An 18,237-nucleotide genomic window follows, 5' to 3' on the forward strand; every position below is an offset into this window, starting at 1 on the left:
CCATGGCTTTCCTGTCTTTAATCAGTGTCCACACACACGGCAGGCTGGCCAGGCATGTGCGCAGTCGGAAAAGAGTTAACACTTTCTCTCATCTATCTCCGTCGGGAACAAGTTAATTACTGAGACAGCTCGCTCATTTCACCACATCCATCAGACTTTGTTCCATCTCAAAGATTCCAAAAAGAACCTTCTAGAAGCAGTGTCTCACTTCAACCGGTCCACGGTGTGATAAAGATTCCTCTGTTGCCATGGAACCCACCTGGCCGTGACCTTGAGGCTGAGCTGGAGTCCATTAGTCACAAAGCATCGCCACGGTCTATTCACTTTGTCAGGCTGACCGACGAATAGGAGCTCTCCGCGCAAGTGTAAGGCCGTCTTCTTGTTACCAAGAGTCTGCATAGCGACAGAGTGTTTTTGTCAAGTTCATCAAACTTCATTAAAAAGGAAGACACAGATATATAGGCCGCGCACACACACCTGATGTTTTCCGGCTCCGTAAGCAGCTGGAGAGAAATGATCCTTCTCTTCGAATGTTTGCGGTAGCTGAACCTCGCAGTTTATCACTCAGTATTTGAGCCATCTTAGCTTTTAGTATTGTAATTCAGCACACAGTTGACATTTGTTTTCACCACAAGAAAATAGAATTTCTATCCATTTGATTTGCTATCCTTTGTTTTTCCATTATCTGGAGCGTGTTCCGCAAGAGTTCATAAGTCACCAAATACTCATTTGCAACCAAAGTTATAGCTGTCTGCACAACAAAAGTGCGCAGGTTCAATTTTCTTGGCTGTCCTGGAACATACTCAAATGAATAAGTAGGACATTGGCCCCAATTCACAGGGAAATGAATTCTGAACAAGACGACAAATGTTCTCGTAATAGTTCTGGATGTAAAGATTGAAGCACGCTCCCCTGCACACTGTCTTCTTTCGCATTTTTACGCTTTTTTTTTCTTCCAAGCTGAAAATAAATTACTCTTGGCCTACAATAGATTGAAACTATGTGCCTGTCAAGGTGGTTTTGGGACAGTGTGGGATGAGATATTATGAAAAAATACAACATTTTCTTTTTAAGCTGAACTGGAAACTGGAAGCAGCACACAGAGTCTTCTTTTAACAGAGTTTCAGGGTTTAGGATTTTTCGAGGCAGATTATACTGTGGGGATCCGAGCAGAAAGACTTTTCACCCAGAATTAAACATTCACAACTGATCTCCAACCAGCAAGCGTCCCCCACAGACCACCGCTAATGCAGAACCTCACGTCCTGATTTATATCGAGAGTGAGCGTTCACCACACAAACCCCAAGCAAAGCTGATAGGCCTTGTGAGGGTAATATTCATAACTCATTAGATCCAAGGCTGATCTCTTAAATGGGCAAGGATTATCGTAAAATACTGACGGGTCACGGGCCAAAACGTATGAGAAATGAAAGAAAATCGCATCCAGGCACATCTTCCAATCCGCATATCCATTCAAGATCATATCAAACACTTGACTGCGAGTGGAAAATCAATACGCCGTGGCCGAGTTCAAAAAGAATCTTCATTAAAAATGGAGAAGCCTGCACAACCCCAGCTCTCTGTGAGTTGCCCCAAGGTGGATGAGTTAAGCTGGAGGGATTCTTATCATTGTTAAGCAAATCGATCTCCTAAAGACGAAAGAAATGGAAAGTAAAGAGAAACTGTAATAAGATTTATTCTGAGGCATATTAACAAAGTGCTGCTGCACAAAATGCAAGTGCTCACGGCAGCCAAAAGCTCACCTCAGCAGTTACAAAATGAGCTGTGTTAATGCCAGTATGTTGCAGTGTGCTCAAAGTCATTTTTCAGCTTTCGGAGTCTGTCTTCTATTCCCTGGTGCATTCATAACTGTGTGAGGTTTTTTTTTTTTTGGCTTGAAAGCAAAGTGAATAGTAAAAATGTGTGCAAAGAGTGTGTTGGGATGGTGTTGAGTGTTTTTCCTTTGATCCCTCACAATAGGTCTACCTGACTTCAGGTGCATGTGTTTTGTTTGCTTTGTACACTCTAAAAAACACTTGGCTAAAAACAACCCAATTTGGGTTGTTTTCAACCCAAGGGCTGGGTAAATATTAGGACAGAACACATGTTGGGTTAATTTTACCCAGCAAATTGGGTTGTTTATTAAACTCAGCATAATGAGTTGATTTAACACAGCACTGGGTTGATTCATTTTTACTATAGTACTAGCTTTTTTTTTACTTCATACATTAATTCATGTTTATCCTCTAAACTTAAAAAACTGGTTTGCATGATAATTCCTTTATTTTTGATCCTATTTTACAGTATAGCATATTTTATATAGTTTTTAATACATATTGCATACATTTAAGCTTGTTTAACAAATATTAGAAGTAAAAATGAAACATTTAGAAGTCATTCAAGTGTAATCGATCAGTCTCTGTTGCTCCATGTCCACCGTAACGGCGCTGGATCTTGTGCCGGAGCTTGTATTCTGTTCAACAGGGGAACTTTAACTTCAGACTTACAGACAACATAAAATGTACACAAACCTGTATTTTACAGAAGACATGCACCAATTTTACGGAGCTTCACTGCTCTCTCTTGAAGAGGTCGCAAAAAGCCTGCAATAAGTAACTCAATCCCTGGGTTGTTATATCTGACCCAGGAGCTGGGTTACACAAAAACTACCCAAACACTGAAAAAATAACCCAAAAAATTGACCCAAAAGGCTCAACCCAGGATTTGGGTAGAAAAAAATAACCCAAAATTTGTTAAGTTTAGCACAAAAACATGCTTAAATGTATTGAAAATTCTGTTGTGTTCCACAGAAGAAAGTTTTTGATTTGGAGTGACATTAGTGTGAGTAAATGATGAGAATTAGATTTTTTGGGTGAACTATCCCTTTACGGTAACATTATTCAGAGTAGGTCTTCAGTAAAGATGTATCAGCGATTACCATAATGAGGAAAACAGGGAAAGGCAGATGGTGAGGCGAGTGATTTGGTGACAGCTGGAGTAAGTAACAGGCCATTTCTCAAATACAACTAATTTGGTTCTTTATTACACAACACACTGGAGTTTCCTAGGGGCAGAGAAATTATTAATACATGCAATCAATTTTTTATATTGTTCTATTAAGCTTCATGAACACCAACATTTGTTTCAACACCGCTAGCGTTGTTTTTTTAAATGTGCAAGTGAAGGAAAGTAGTCGAATTTAAGTGGGAATACTTTATTTTGATGGTCCCCTTTACTCATTCTTTTGACTTAAGTAACGTTTCACCTACATCTCAAATGACTCTCATTAGAGTATTGTTTGATTCATATCTGCTAACACTTTATTGAGATGCTCCTCAACAGATATTCTACTGACTATAAGTAACTTTGCAACTACAAGGCAACTTATTCTACTAACCCGAACCCTACCAGTCTAATAATTCTCTACTGAGTGTTAGTAGACATGTAGGTGCAACGTTACTTATAGTCAACATAATGTTTAAAGGGGACCATCAAAATAAAGTGTAACCATTAAACTGATGTCAAACAAACATAATTCATTTATACAATGGCATCCTAACGGAAGACCTTTTTGGTGAGATGCTACATCCACACCAGTAGGTGTCAGCACAAAGATCAAAACTACTGTCAAATTGGGACATGGCACCTTTTAGTCTCTTGATTCTTGTGTTTTATTCAATGTAGGATTGACACATTGGAAAAATGTGCCTCTATATCTGCATTTTAGTGATGCAAAGTGCATGAATCCCCCCCACAAAGAAAGATCTCAAAGACGTGTAGAAACAGCTAAAAGATCACGATTGCTTCAGCAAATGCATTTTATCTCACTGTTACTTTTGTTACCACTGTCACTTAGGTTTCGTGTAGGTGGTGTTATTCTGAAATGTGATCGAGCATTAACCTTTAAGTGCCACACACTGGACATTTAATGTCTAAAATACCACGATATGTACAACCATATCGTTACATTATAATCAACCATTACATTATAAATTGTTGCCACATTGAACAAACTTTTAGCACCACTCACTGGACATCTCGCTTTGAAAGTGCTTAAAATATCATTTTACAGAAACGTTGCAACAAGCACTCGGTTATTTTATTAGGCCTTGTCTTGATGTGTTCTTCTGGTTTGGTGGCCTTGGTTGAGAAGTCGACAATGCTTTAAAAGTGCCGCAGACTCCCAGCGTTTACACTCTTCAGGAAGCGAACCTATGGACTGTGCTCATTAAACTGGGGCAGAAACACCACACATTAAACACTGCAGCTTTAAAACTCTTCAGAAGAGCAGGCTATTTCGAAAAGGACATTTGAATTTCTGTCTGAAATGGGTTCCTGGATGATTTTGCTTTCCTCGAGTGCAGCTCTTTGAACCCAGCTGTATGCTGAGCCCTTTAGAAACATGCTGTTCTCTCTCAACCCAGCGTCCAGGATCCCTGTCTTCTGCATCACAGCTCCAGGCTTGATAAAGATGGAAGGTGTCCTACAAGCCTGTTACGCCGCACTACGCATCTCGATATGCTAGGCTGATAATCTGACACTGATAGCCATCAAACTGTCACCACTGGGGAGAGAAAACACTAGCATGAGCACCTTATTTTCCACATAAATAACCTCTCCTCCCCTGCTGCATCAAACCAAAACTGCCTTTGTAATTAATTTCTCTGTGTAAGTCTACTCTTGAAAGTTGAGATGGATGTTTCACCTTCAGATCTCTGCGTTGCTGCCACACGCATGGACTTGCTGTGCGTGTTCTGCTCTCAAAGAACTGAAAATGATAGATTTACAGTCCGCCATCACTTCATGCAAAGACATAACAGTCCTAGAGACGATCAGTGCATGATGGAGACCTGACTTCTTTTACAGTTACATTTATGCATTTGGCAGACGCTTTTATCCAAAGCGACTTACATTGCATTTCAAGGTACATATTTTTACATTCTTATCAGTTCTTGCTTTCCCTGGGAATCGAACCCATGACCTTGGCGTTGCAAGCACCAACACTCTACTGTTTGAGATATTTGCTTATAGGAATATAGGAATAGTTCACTTAAAACAGTAAATTCTGTCATTATTTATGGTTCTGAAATATTTTCTTAAGAACATCTTAAAATTATGGGTTTATTGTTATCTGATTATATGGCAGGTCTTGCTGAAAAACAACTAACATAACAACATAACACACACATAACAATGATCGATCATGAAAACAATGACTGGCCATGATTGAACGTGTCAAATCGGGACCTTGTTTTTAATATTGCAATAGTTGCAGCATTATTTTCATCATCCCTCATAGCCCGTTTTTTGCTCTGTCTGCAAATTCTCTTAATTATCATAATAATCATGCATGCTATTTTTTGTTGCAACTGGTTTGACTAAGGTTTAGCACTGATTGTCTCATTTTTAATGTGTCGTGATAGTTTTAATATAGCAATTAGAGCTGGTCTCAAGATTCAGCAGTGTGTTGCATTTCTTTGCGCTCCATCTATCTTGCGCTCTCTCTAGTGTGAAAGCGTCCTGTATCTGTGTGCGTTTTAGTGTTTAGTGTGTGATCACACATGCTCACCTACATACTGCTGAAAATTGAGCCATAACAACTTTAAAATAAAAAACGAGGTCCCAATTTCACTAATTTTTGTAGAGTTGTTTCTGAATTTCAAGTTCAGAAGAAAGTAGCGCAATTGTTTTCACGATCGATCATCGATGCCACTTGTGCATCTCTAGTAGTTATGTGTTTCTAGAGTTCTGTTGTAAAGCTTAATTGCAAGAATTAATTTGAAACAACTTCATACATGTATTAAACATTACCTTTGGGGATTTATCATCCTTTTAAATTTAGGCTATTTATGATCATTTTTGAGATTATTTTCAATAATTTGCATTCCTCTTAAGTTTTGTCTTAAGAACAATCTTTAGAAAAGATAATAATTATTTTTTAAATTTTTTTAGGAGTAAAAAAAAAAATGTTCTTAAGAAAATAGCAGTTAGGAAGTATTTTACTCTTAAAAATAATGTTAATGAATCTGGCACCAGAACGTTAAGTCTCCTGCTTCTCGGATGTTGTACCTGAGAAAACAGACCCTGGTAATCTCAACACATGCCTTTTATATAGTTTGAGGATATAATTATATAAATATGTAATTCAGGAGATAATCTCACAGCTCTGATCTCCAAAGATACTTAAATCTGCAATCAAATTTTCACTCAAGAAACACAAAATCTTTAAACTATCAGAGCTATCCACATTCATTTGATTGCTCTATTCTCTTACTGTAACAATTGTCTCATTTGTTTCTATTTGTATTTCACACAATGAATTTTAGGAGAAACGTCTGTGACAATATTGATACTTGATTATTTCTGAGAGCCTCTGAGCAATATAAATTTCCTCTGGAGTGAGTTGGAAGAATTAAGACCTTTCATAATTATCTCTAGTTCAAGTGGAGTTCCTGAACATTTATGAATTTTCTGACCCTGCTCTAAATGAATGAATTTCTATACTGGTTTAGGTGATTATTGCTGGTTTGATACTGATCCAGTGCATAGCTTTGCAAAAAAAATAATAATTGTCTGTCAACCAGGGGTGCGTTTCCCGAAAGCATCGTTAGCCAACTATGGTCGCAAGTTCCGTTGTTATCAGCATAGTTCAACGATTTGGTGTTTCCCCAAACCATCGTTCCAACGAACATTCGCAAACAGCATCGCAAACTTGTGTGGTTGGAACGACAGATCTCGAGCTGTGATTAGAAGAAGAGTTTCTAGTTTGCATGAGATGTAGACTGAATAAATCCTTATCTTGAGCAAAATAAGCAAGCTGACATTCAGTACAACCCGTGTTATTTATTTAGAATACATACAAATGTAATTTACGTCTTTTAGTTTGTCAAGAGATTTAAAGCGCCGTTTTTGAAGACTGCGCATACATGTGCGAACGTGCTCGACTATGTAAGAACGAGCCTATGATTGAATCTGGTAATAAAGCAAAATAACTGAGAAAAATTAGAAATGGTCTTCTGTAACTTATATGACAAAATCTAGCGTTAATTCGATCTCAAACAGATTAATTAAAATAAGTTATTAGTCCACCACGTGCGGGACGTCATAAACCAACGCGGTTGAACGATACTTTGCGACATACGGTTTCGGGAAACAGTCGTGACTAGCTAGTTGATTTCTCCAACGATGCATCGTACTATGGTAGTTAAGCAGCGAGCTATATAGTTGTACGGGAAACGCACCCCTGGATGGTATATCAGGAGCAGCTGAAAAGTTAAGACACCTTGTGTGGAAACAAACACATCAACATCTATAAAACTGCATACGACCCTTTCAACAGAGTGTTTCAGGGGCTTCTTCAAGCAGCATTGCCTTCTTACAGCTATGGAGACCAGCAGACACTCCGCTATCAATTCACAGCACATTTCAGTAAGCTATAAAAGTGGGGTTGAACTTATGATAAAACCAGCATGAATCAACATTTATGTAGATGAGATTTCACACCCCTCATCTGTTCCCCTTAAAAATCCTCTTAAGTCTTCCCAGATAAATCTCCGAATTCAGCAGTTCAGCACGGCTCCTTCCCACCCGGACACTGGACAGCAACTAGAACACAAATAAAACCAGCGATAATATTCATCACAGTTAACTTCTGATAATGGCTATCAAGTGATTCTAAAAGACTCCCTAAAATGTGTTATATTAAGAAAGGAATAGCAAAAAGAAAAGAAAAGCGTGTGCCATTTTCATGTTGAAAACTGTTTCATGTGATAAAGCTTGTCATTTAAATTCCTTGTGATATGAAATCAAAGCAAAACTCTTTCTTGTATGATATTGATCAGTTTTGTAGGAAATCCCACTGTGGTCAGAGCGATTGATGATGTTAGATGATAAATGGCATGAAGATGTCCCCTACTTTACTAATTTCCTCTGTGCTGTGCTGGTGCTCGGCTGTAAGCAAGCGTTCCCTGCGGATGCAGAAATGGATGTATTGTGCGCGCATTGATTAAGTAACTGCTGTGTGATAAATATATCACAGCTTCTGAGAGCGGATGCTATCGAATGCGGTGGCATGCGTGAGTCTAATGCGAGCGATCGGGTCACAGGGTATTGTTCACGACACAGGCCAGCTGAGAGCTGAGCCAGTGCCAGTCCCTGCACCGATGCCAGCTGTAAACATGCAGCTCTTCTGCCAGGCTGCTTTCATCTGACGGAAAACTCAAATCATGAGAATGTGTAAAGTCAGCATGAAACGCACAGCAGTCTCATTTCTGCAAAAGGCAAAATGTGTTGCATCGTGCACGTTTCACGACAGTCTCAAAGTGAAATGTCCAGTAAATGGAGCTAAAAGCATGTGTCGTTTTTTTCTGGAACAGATGAACGTGAATATGGCAACGTTTTATTACGTTGGAGTTTGTATGCATCACCGCAGTTCTGAATTGAAATGTCCGGTGAGTGTCGCTAAAAGCTCAATGCTCCATTTTAAAATAATGTACAGCTACATTAAACCATAAACCTACCTGATAGTGTTAACAAAAGCAAATGTGACATAAAAAGCACAATTCTGTATCAGCCGAGCTACTGAGCAAGCTTAATATGTCAGTAAACCTGAACATATCGAGCTGATTAAATGATGAAAAGTTATATATATATATTAATGTATTCGTTTACAAATCATGCACTATGATAAAAAGTGTTTGGAGGTAATAATATCATTGTGCAAGGAGCCGCGTGAAAACAAGTTGTTATTAATCCATAATCTTCCTCTGTAATCATAATTGTGTGTGAAAACCATTAAAAGTGCTTGCTGTTTTACTGCCTCTAGTGTTCATTTCTGTTAGAAACTGCAGAGATATGAACGTATTGGTACGTATTTTGCATTTTGCAAAAATATTGCCACTGGTACGTTTTTCCAATGAGCCTGTGTTGGAAAAGTAAATTGTGCTGGTCATTTCTTCCCTAGTGTGACTTGTATCCGAGTGAAACGCTTCTGGAACAAGAACAAATGTGGGCGGGGCTTGATTTTGTCCGTGGGGAATTGATTGGATGGTTGTGGTTTGCTATTGGCTGATCTCGTGTGAGTGACAGGTTGCCCCGCCCTCGTCATCAGAGAAGAGAAGAGTTGCTACAAGAGGAAGTTATTCTGATTCAAGATTACAAGGAAAAGAATTGGTGCACCAATAACTCATTTATAATAATTACTGCAATATTCCATAAAACAATAGGAATTGTCGATTTGGATTTCATGGTGACTTTTTACCATTTTTATGTTTAAAAATGTATCTTAAATATTAAGTATTTACTGTAGGCATTTTCTTAAGTCTATATATTAGTTATATGGCAATGATCAAATATTCAGCAGTCTCGACTCATTTTAAAACTGGAAAGTTCTGCATATGTCTGATCAAATGCAACATACTACGGAGCCCCTAAAGGGATATGGTGATGGAAAAAAATTATATGTCAATGCTTTTACGTTTGCTCGAAAATGTTCTGCGTTCCTCTGAGAAACTTTATGTAAATATGAAATAATGCAAACATTTTTGCGAGGGAACGCAAAGGCATTGTGAGCGAATTAAGTTTCTTGGGGGAAACTTGCACAAGAGAATGCAAAACCATTGAAATATATTTGTCCCTATAGGATATATACAGTAAAAATACAGTACAAATAATAAACTATCTTAAATTGCATATAAATATATGAATAATCCATGGCTAGGTGTGCATTAAATGATTTCAGTGCACAAAATGCATTGTACCACTTGCCAGCACAGACTAGTTAAAGCAGTCATTGATATTTCCATTGACTAAACAGTTAAAATATTCAAATAAAACAAGTTATTAGTTATTTTTTTAATTATTATATTTCCAGCCAATCAGAATCTTGAGTCTTAACACATTAAAGCTACACTGTGTCATTTTTTAAGTTGATTTTTAGCAAAAAACAGTTCTTTCAAAATTATACATACTCATTAATGTGTAATCACTTCAACCAACTAATCAAGTATTATCGTAAGTGTATAATCTGCAATTTAGAATATCATACGAGCGAGTCGCTCGAATGGCAGAAGCCATGTTGCTCCTCCATCTTGAAAATACATCAGCCAAAGAGGGACATACCTGGAAATTCAAGTTTCACCTTTCGTGTTTTTACACTCAGTGGCACCGAGACGAATGCGAGGGGGAGATTACTCGCGACTGCCGGCAGATTTGAAATAATACGGACACCGTAGGAGTTAAAGCGCCCTCGGAATGGGAGGGGCTAGAAAGTAATATTCAGTTGGTAGTCATATACAATTTCACCGCTAGATGGGAGAAAATCCTACACAGTGTAGCTTTAAGAAAGAGATGGTGAATGCGAATGGTCAGTCTGTAAATCGTACATGTCATTTGAAACCACATATAGACAGAGACTGAATGGCTATGGAAAAATCCAGATTTGTCAGAGACCTTGATGAGAAACTGACATTTCATCATTTCATCATACAAACCCCAGTTTATCACTGTCAGAGTTTGCCCCATGAGTTACGAGATGGATGATGGATATTTAATGCGTGAATGTTTTTCCTGGGGGAGAGTGTGTTGTTACCTGTCCGTTGTCTGTCTGTCATAGAGAATGTCAGTTGATGACCTCCAGTGACCTTACATTTGTTTTCATGCGGTAATCAATATTACTCTTTCTGTTCCTCGTATAGATCTGCTTCTACATGTATATCGCAGTGCAGTAATAAAACACAGCGGAGATTTCAAGCATTTATAGTGAAAATACACTTTATGCTGCTTTAATTGTTCCAAATCCAAAGTTAGGTTTTTTTATTTGTTTTATATGATCTAAAATCTATAAGTTAGAACTTTGCAGCATCTTAAAGCTACATGTGAGAAAATACAAATCAGGTAAATTGATGGATGGAATGTTTCTTCAATACTATTGACATAAAAACAAATTGTGAAACACATTGATTATGGACAAGTTATGCATTATATCATACATTGTCATATATCAGACACTTGAGTCAATGGGACACCTTATGAAATGATGTAACCACGAATAGTAAACATTGACTAAAACCTCAGACACACTTTTTAAACTGAAACACACAGTTCCTCAAAAGTAACAACAAAAAGAGATATTGTGTTCATATTATAGTAAATCCACAAGGGGAAGTTGTTTGATTTTTTTTATCTTTCTCTTTTGTAAAAGGCTGAGAGATTTGTACCAGCATCTCAATTTCTCGCTTCTTTGTTCAGAAAATGCTGTAAGGGATTTGTTCAAACCACTCTCTATTCATTTAACTGCAACTATTTTTACTTTTCAAAATCCAGTTTACATTAGAATGTGCTTTTTTATTTATTTATTTTTTGGTTACACTTTATTTTGTTAGCCCACTTTAGATATTTCACTAACTATTGGCCTTAGTAACTCTACAACTACATGTCAAGTATAAGTAGACATAGGGTTAAGGTTAGTCGCATAAGTTGACGTACTTGCAAAGTTTCTTCAACGCTGTTGGTGGAAATCTCGTATCTCCGTTATTCACAATTTTTTTCATAAATCATTACTATTGGTCGCCCTTTACGCTTGTCTGTGTGTTTTGCAAATATTTTGCCAATGAAAAGTATTCAAAAAAGCTTGTGACTGAACCGTGTAACTCTATTGGCTCCTCGAGCTGTCAGTCAAACCTCATAACTCCACCCACCTCTATCGTGAATGAAGTTTCGCACACAGTTTGCTGCATCTCTGCTTGTTTGCAATGCAAAGGTGAATGGAGAACTGATCTTAATATATATATATATATATATATATATATATATACTAGATATAAAGGCTAATGTTTAATGTGTTTGAGGAGCGGAGAAGAGTGTTGCATTTGTTTTTAAGTCATAGCCAGTTTTTTAGCACCTAGAGACACAGCCTGTCTGTAATAATATGAGATTTTGGCCAAATGACAGAAAAAATATTGTGATGGCCATAGCTACGGTAAACTTTATAACCTGTAAGTTGATAAATGTATTGCTCTTAACTTCTTAAAGCTTAGTTTTTTTCTCTCAATCTAAGAAAACAAGTATTGTCACAATTTGCTGTAGGTGTTGCAACAACAACTATCAATAATACTTGCTCTGGTCCTACACCTTTTAATATCCAACAGTAGGGAGTTGTGTGTGGCGGTGAAATGGTTTTATTTGCACTGTCTTGAGGGATCATTTAAATGATGGAGCCTCCCGTGAGTGTAAGTAAAACACTGAATCGAGCTCTAGTCTGACATATGGTGAGTCAACAGGGGCAAACTGCTGACTGACCCAAGCAAAACACTTCAATCTCTCCATGCTGTGCTTCACTGCTCCCCAGGGCTTGATTGATTGATACGCCAGCCAATCAGAACACATCAGTCCCCAACACTAAAGGCATCCATTTATATACAGCCTGTCAAGCACACTCACAAAGGGAAAGCGCTCTAAAAACATTCCTTCTGTAAGGAGCTTGGAAATATATATCTATTATACACTCGAATGGGTTGAGTCAAAGCAAGCGGTAATTTTCTTTTCCCCTTCCAACTTCTGCTATCACACTGTTCTTTGACTTTCTCCGCACTAAACCTACATACTTTATTCCACATTTTGCTGTTCTTGTATTTATGCTGGTATTTCTACACCTAAGTTTGCTCTACACTATGTGTTAAAATGTATTTATTTCCCACCTTCCTTTGTGAACATAAGTGTACTTGCAGATAATACATTATTAATGAAATAAAAGGCCACTTAAATGCACTTAAAGAAAGTACATTTTTATGACTATGTTTTAACATACTTAAATAGTAACACTCTTTTAAAAAGTACATGTTAAATCATTGTTTTAAAGTTGTTGTGCTTTAAGGAAGTATATTTTATGTGTTTACTATATAAAAACATTTTTACAGTAGTTGATTATAATTTTAACTGTAGTGTGTTATTGCATTTAAAGTTAATATATTTAAAATGTACTAAATTGCAATTTCCTCATTACAAATGTTCAATCGCAAATATATTTATAAATACATGACAGAAATTACATTCAATTATGTTTTAGTTTAACATAAATGCTTTCAGTGTATTCGGCATACACTTTAACCTTATCACATAATTATGAAATTACATATAAAGCCTCACAAAAAACTCTAAAGTTCAGATACATACATTTAATATAAATGCAAACTAATGCATTTTCATTTAATTGCACTTAATATACAATTAAGTACCTGGAAACATGACATTCAGTTCACACTTAAGCATATTCTTTTAAAGTATATTATTACTGAAATAAGCACTCTTTTTAAAAGCATGCTATAGTGTACTTCTTTTTCACTAGATTATTTACGGGTGTCGAAAAGAGATTTTTTGTTGTTATATGACAGAAATTGACAGTAAACCAACTTTGCAAATTAAATTTACACTTATTTTATGTTTGAATATTGTGTCACTAATCTTCTATATTGTATCTTCTATATAATATAATATAATATAATATAATATAATATAATATAATATAATATAATATAATATAATATAATATAATATAATATAATATAATATAATATAATATTTATTATATTATTCAATGAGTATTATATTATATTATAAAATTCAATGTGAGAACTAGGGCCCGTATGGTAACAGGTTAATAAAACTGTTTTTCTCTTTATTCTCTTTTTAGGGGGGATATTTGAATCCATCGAAAGTGGCCCATCAGGTGCTGAAGAACTTGCCTTTAAGTTTGCTTTAAACACAATCAACAGGAACAGAACTTTACTGCCAAACACCACACTTACATACGACATCCAGAGGATAAACATCCACGACAGCTTCGAGGCCTCCAGGAAAGGTAAAGCGAGACCTCACACCATCAGACAAATGTGCTCTGAGATATATATATATATATATATATATATATATATATATATATATATATATATATATATATATATATATATATATATATATGAGGCTTTAGATTGAATTCATTTAACCACAGGGGACATCAGTAGCCGTCTGGTGCAGATGCAGAGAGAATTGATTGGTTTTAGGTAATGAGTCAGAAGGGGTGATTCAGTGAACTACTGATACCCCTGAGACAGGTTTGCAGGCTGCAATCATATGTCATTTACACGCTGGGGAAACATCTGAATTCTCTTATAATGATTACACACTCCATTAGCCGCTGCCGCTGTAACTTTTTTTTCCATGCCAGTTTATTTAAAGATTACAAAGATGCAATTAAAACACAGTGGCATTGCCAAAATAATTATGGGTAATAAAAGCAAATGAGTTCAGAGTTTGGAATAAATATTATTTTGGACAATGGAAGTAACACAATGCGGATTGGACATTGTATTATAACAAAATATCAAATACAAAAAAGTTAAAGGCACACAATGTAAGTTTTTAGGATTAAAATCTTATATATTTAGTTGACTTGTGTACTTACATTATCCCAAATGTTTCTAAGAATGTTTAAATCCAGAGAAATAAGCAGTTTTAACCAGGACACGGTTCATGCGTCACCTATCAATGACATCATACCCGCGTTTCCCTCGATTTCCGATTTTTGGAAACATCAAAGACGCTTTAATATTTTATGTGTTTTATTAGACAGGAGAGCAACCGTTTGGATACATTCATCGACAGAAAACTAATCATTGTTTAAATCTCGTTTTCTTGATAAGTACCATGTTTACCATACCTAATATCGATATAGCTCACTGCAGTGTGTAACAAGTGTCTCATAGTAGCCGCATAGTAGCGAACCAAACAGAGTAGCATTATAGCATAACTTTCAACACACTCAAATGTATCTGACCTGTTACCCCACATATATGAGCAGAAGAGGTCATGATAAAGCTCCACTGCTCTCTAGCGAAATCACGGCGTCATCAAGCTACGCCTTTGCTTTGAATAAGCAATCTCTAGTGTCGAACAGTTATTTCCGTTGTTTAAAGGCACACACATTCATTTTGTGCTCTCTCTCCAGCCATTCCATTTTATTATATTTTTATCTTACAGTGTCCTTATTACATATGTTCCATGTACTTACCACAGTAAATTATGCATAATTACATGCAACTAACCCTCAACCAAACCCTAATCCTACCCTAACCCTATAGTAAGTACACTGTAACAATGACACCTTAAAATAAAGTGTAACCTATTTCATAACAACATTCAGTGTGCAGACTGCTCTGGAAACCTAGAGCCCAGAAAGTAACAGAAAGTTAATAAAACTGTATTTTTCTCTCTTTTGTATTGTATTATTCCAGCTTGTGACCAGCTCTCTCTGGGTGTGGCGGCCATCTTCGGCCCGTCCCACAGTTCCTCGGCCAACGCGGTGCAGTCCATCTGTAACGCTCTCGGGGTGCCGCACATCCAGACCAAGTGGAAGCACCAAGTGTCAGACAACCGTGACTCCTTCTACGTCAGCCTTTACCCAGACTTCTCCTCCCTCAGCAGAGCCATCTTAGACTTGGTTCACTTCTTCAAGTGGAAAACGGTCACTGTGGTTTACGATGACAGCACAGGTGAGAGCTCAACGGTTTCGTGTTCTGATTATTCTCCAACAGTCCTTAGGCAGACTGACCCTTTGGCCTGGGCTTTGCACCATTCCCTGGTCTCCGTCTGGACTTCAGTATGGCCAAACCCCGCTGGTTGACAGGCTCTGTGAGAACAGTAGGCAGCAAGTGCTTCCACAGCGAGCGGTACATACGCCATATGCCAGAGGTCGCCTCGGGAGCAAACTTGCCAAATCCAGGCTTTGCTGCCAGATTCCCCAAAGCATTCACTCAGCCTTATTCACAATTCTGCACAGCAACAACACAATTTTATTCTGTGACACTGTGTCCATATGAATGTGGCCCAATAAAGCAAAAAGGCACATCGCTTAGATTTACTAAAGATCTTTAGGTAACACTTTACAATAAGGTTCATTAGTTATCATTAGTTAACTACATTAATTAGCATGATTTAATAATGATTCTGAAGCTGAAAATACAGAACTATTTTAGACGAATATGCTTGTATTCGGTCACTGACTAGATATATTTAAAATAACGTGGGCCACTTTATACTGGTAACATCAGACATTTGGCATTTTCTCACAAAGTAATTTTTAATTTTGCGTGATCTATACACAATGCATGTTGTCACTATCAACGATACATATTGTTGCATTTTTGCATTGTGATATATTGTGACATGATATATTGTTACACCCCCAATATTTACGGTTGGACACGTTCGATCGACAAGTACTCAATCGACAGTATTTGTGGCATAAGGTTGATTGCCACAAAATTAATTTTGCATAGTGCCTGATAGGCTATTGGCTATTTAAAGGAACACTCCACCGTTTTTTGAAATAGGGCTTATTCACCTTCTTTCCTACATTTAGATAGGTGGGCAAATGCATTTTTGTCTCAGTGCATGCATTGTTGTAGTTTGACAGGGTCGGTGCTAGCTTAGCTTAGCATAATGAATGGAATCCTTTGTTGCCAGCTAGCATGTCCAGAGTAAAAGTAATATAAAAAAATTAAAAAACCCACCTAATTACTTCTTGTGGCCTGCTTATTCACAACGAGTACAAATAGCGATGCAGATTAACACTAGGCGATATCCTATGCAGATATTGACTTGGGACTATATTTGGGGGAAGCACAGGCGAAGCACTGCTACTTGGGCGCAGAGATATCACGCCCAAGTAGCAGTGCTTCGCCTGTGCTTCCCCCTAATATAGTCCTTAATATATAAGTCAATATCTGCCTAGGAAATCGCCTAGTGTTAATCTGCATCGCTATTTGTACTCGTTGTGAATACGCAGGCCACAAGAAGTAATTAGGTGTTTTTTTTTTGTTTTTTTTTTTTATATCACTTTTACTCAGGACATGCTAGCTGGCAACAAAGGATTCCATTCATTATGCTAAGCTAAGCTAGCACCGACCCTGTCAAACTACAACAATGCATGCACTGAGACAAAAATGCATTTGCCCATCTATCTAAATGTAGGAAAGAAGGTGAATAAGCCCTATTTCAAAAAACGGTGGAGTGTTCCTTTAAAAATAAGCACATGGACTTTGATATGCCCAACCCAACTTCCTGTTTCAGTACGTCAGCACGAGAAAGAAAACTGCGTTCATAGAAACATTTCAACATTTACTAATACTTTATTCAAATGTTGTTAACATTAGTTAATGCACTGGCAACTAACATGAACAAACAATGAACAGCTTTACTTGTATTAACTAACATTAACAAAGATTGATAAATACTGTAACAAATGTATTGCTCATTGTTAGTTCATGTTAGTTAATAAATTAACTAATGCAAACTAATGAAATTTGAACTAATTTGTTCAAAAAGTTTGAATCATTCACATTGAATCATTCACAAGTGACTCTCTTTATGAGTAAGTAACTGAATCATTCACTCAACTGATTTATTCAATAACTATGGAAGCCCTTTTCTTATACACACAAACAATATGTTGTAAATCATAATTATGGCCTAAAAAGTCATAATTCTGACATAAAAAGTTGTTGAGAAAAATTATGAGATGCTATGGTATAATTCTTCGATAAAGTCACAATTATGAGATAAAAAGTTGAAATTAGGAGATAGTCATATAACAATTTTTAATTTTGAACCGTTCCATAACTATGACTTTATATCATAATTATATTTTATTTGTCATAATTCTTACTTTTTGTGTCATAATATTGGCTTAGTATCTCACAATATCAATTTACTATCTCATAATTTAGACTTTTTGTGTCATAATTATGATTTAATAAGGTATGATTTTTTCTTAGTTTTTTTAAGTGGAGGAAATAGGTTTCCATAATTTTTTATTTTTTTTATAAATGAACAACAACAAAACCCTGAATCATTCAGGATCGAAACATCACTACAGTAGTTTGGTGTTCTGCTGTCTCTCTGTTTGGAATTATTTTTGTCAACTTCTTGTTTATTGAACTGTCGTATGAAATAAATCTCACACAATCTTGCTGCATCCTTGTTACTTACAATAACGTCTCAGACAACCCAGTATTAGTTGTAATGGGACATTTTTGAGTTAGTAACGGAGGACTGGACACTTTTTAACTATAGCAGAGCTTCAATCTGTGGCGGAAGCAACTTTTCCCACTTGTTTGTAACTATTTGTAAGTCCCTTTGCATAAAAGCTTCTGCTAAATGAATAAATGTAAATGTAACTACTAT

At 36.7% G+C, this 18,237-nt stretch overlaps 1 protein-coding gene across 1 annotated transcript in view; it reads left to right on the forward strand.

Moving 5' to 3' along the window:
* Positions 1 to 18,237, forward strand: part of grik2 (glutamate receptor, ionotropic, kainate 2) — a 229,396-nt gene that overhangs the window by 48,440 nt on the left and 162,719 nt on the right. The window contains exons 2-3 of the mRNA XM_081388117.1: positions 13,688 to 13,855; positions 15,288 to 15,545. Of these exons, the coding sequence (XP_081244243.1) occupies positions 13,688 to 13,855; positions 15,288 to 15,545 (426 nt within the window). The remainder of the gene's footprint in view (positions 1 to 13,687; positions 13,856 to 15,287; positions 15,546 to 18,237) is intronic.

The sequence above is a fragment of the Scardinius erythrophthalmus genome (genome assembly GCF_964197995.2).
Source record: "Scardinius erythrophthalmus genome assembly, chromosome: 16".
NCBI lineage: Eukaryota > Metazoa > Chordata > Actinopteri > Cypriniformes > Leuciscidae > Scardinius > Scardinius erythrophthalmus.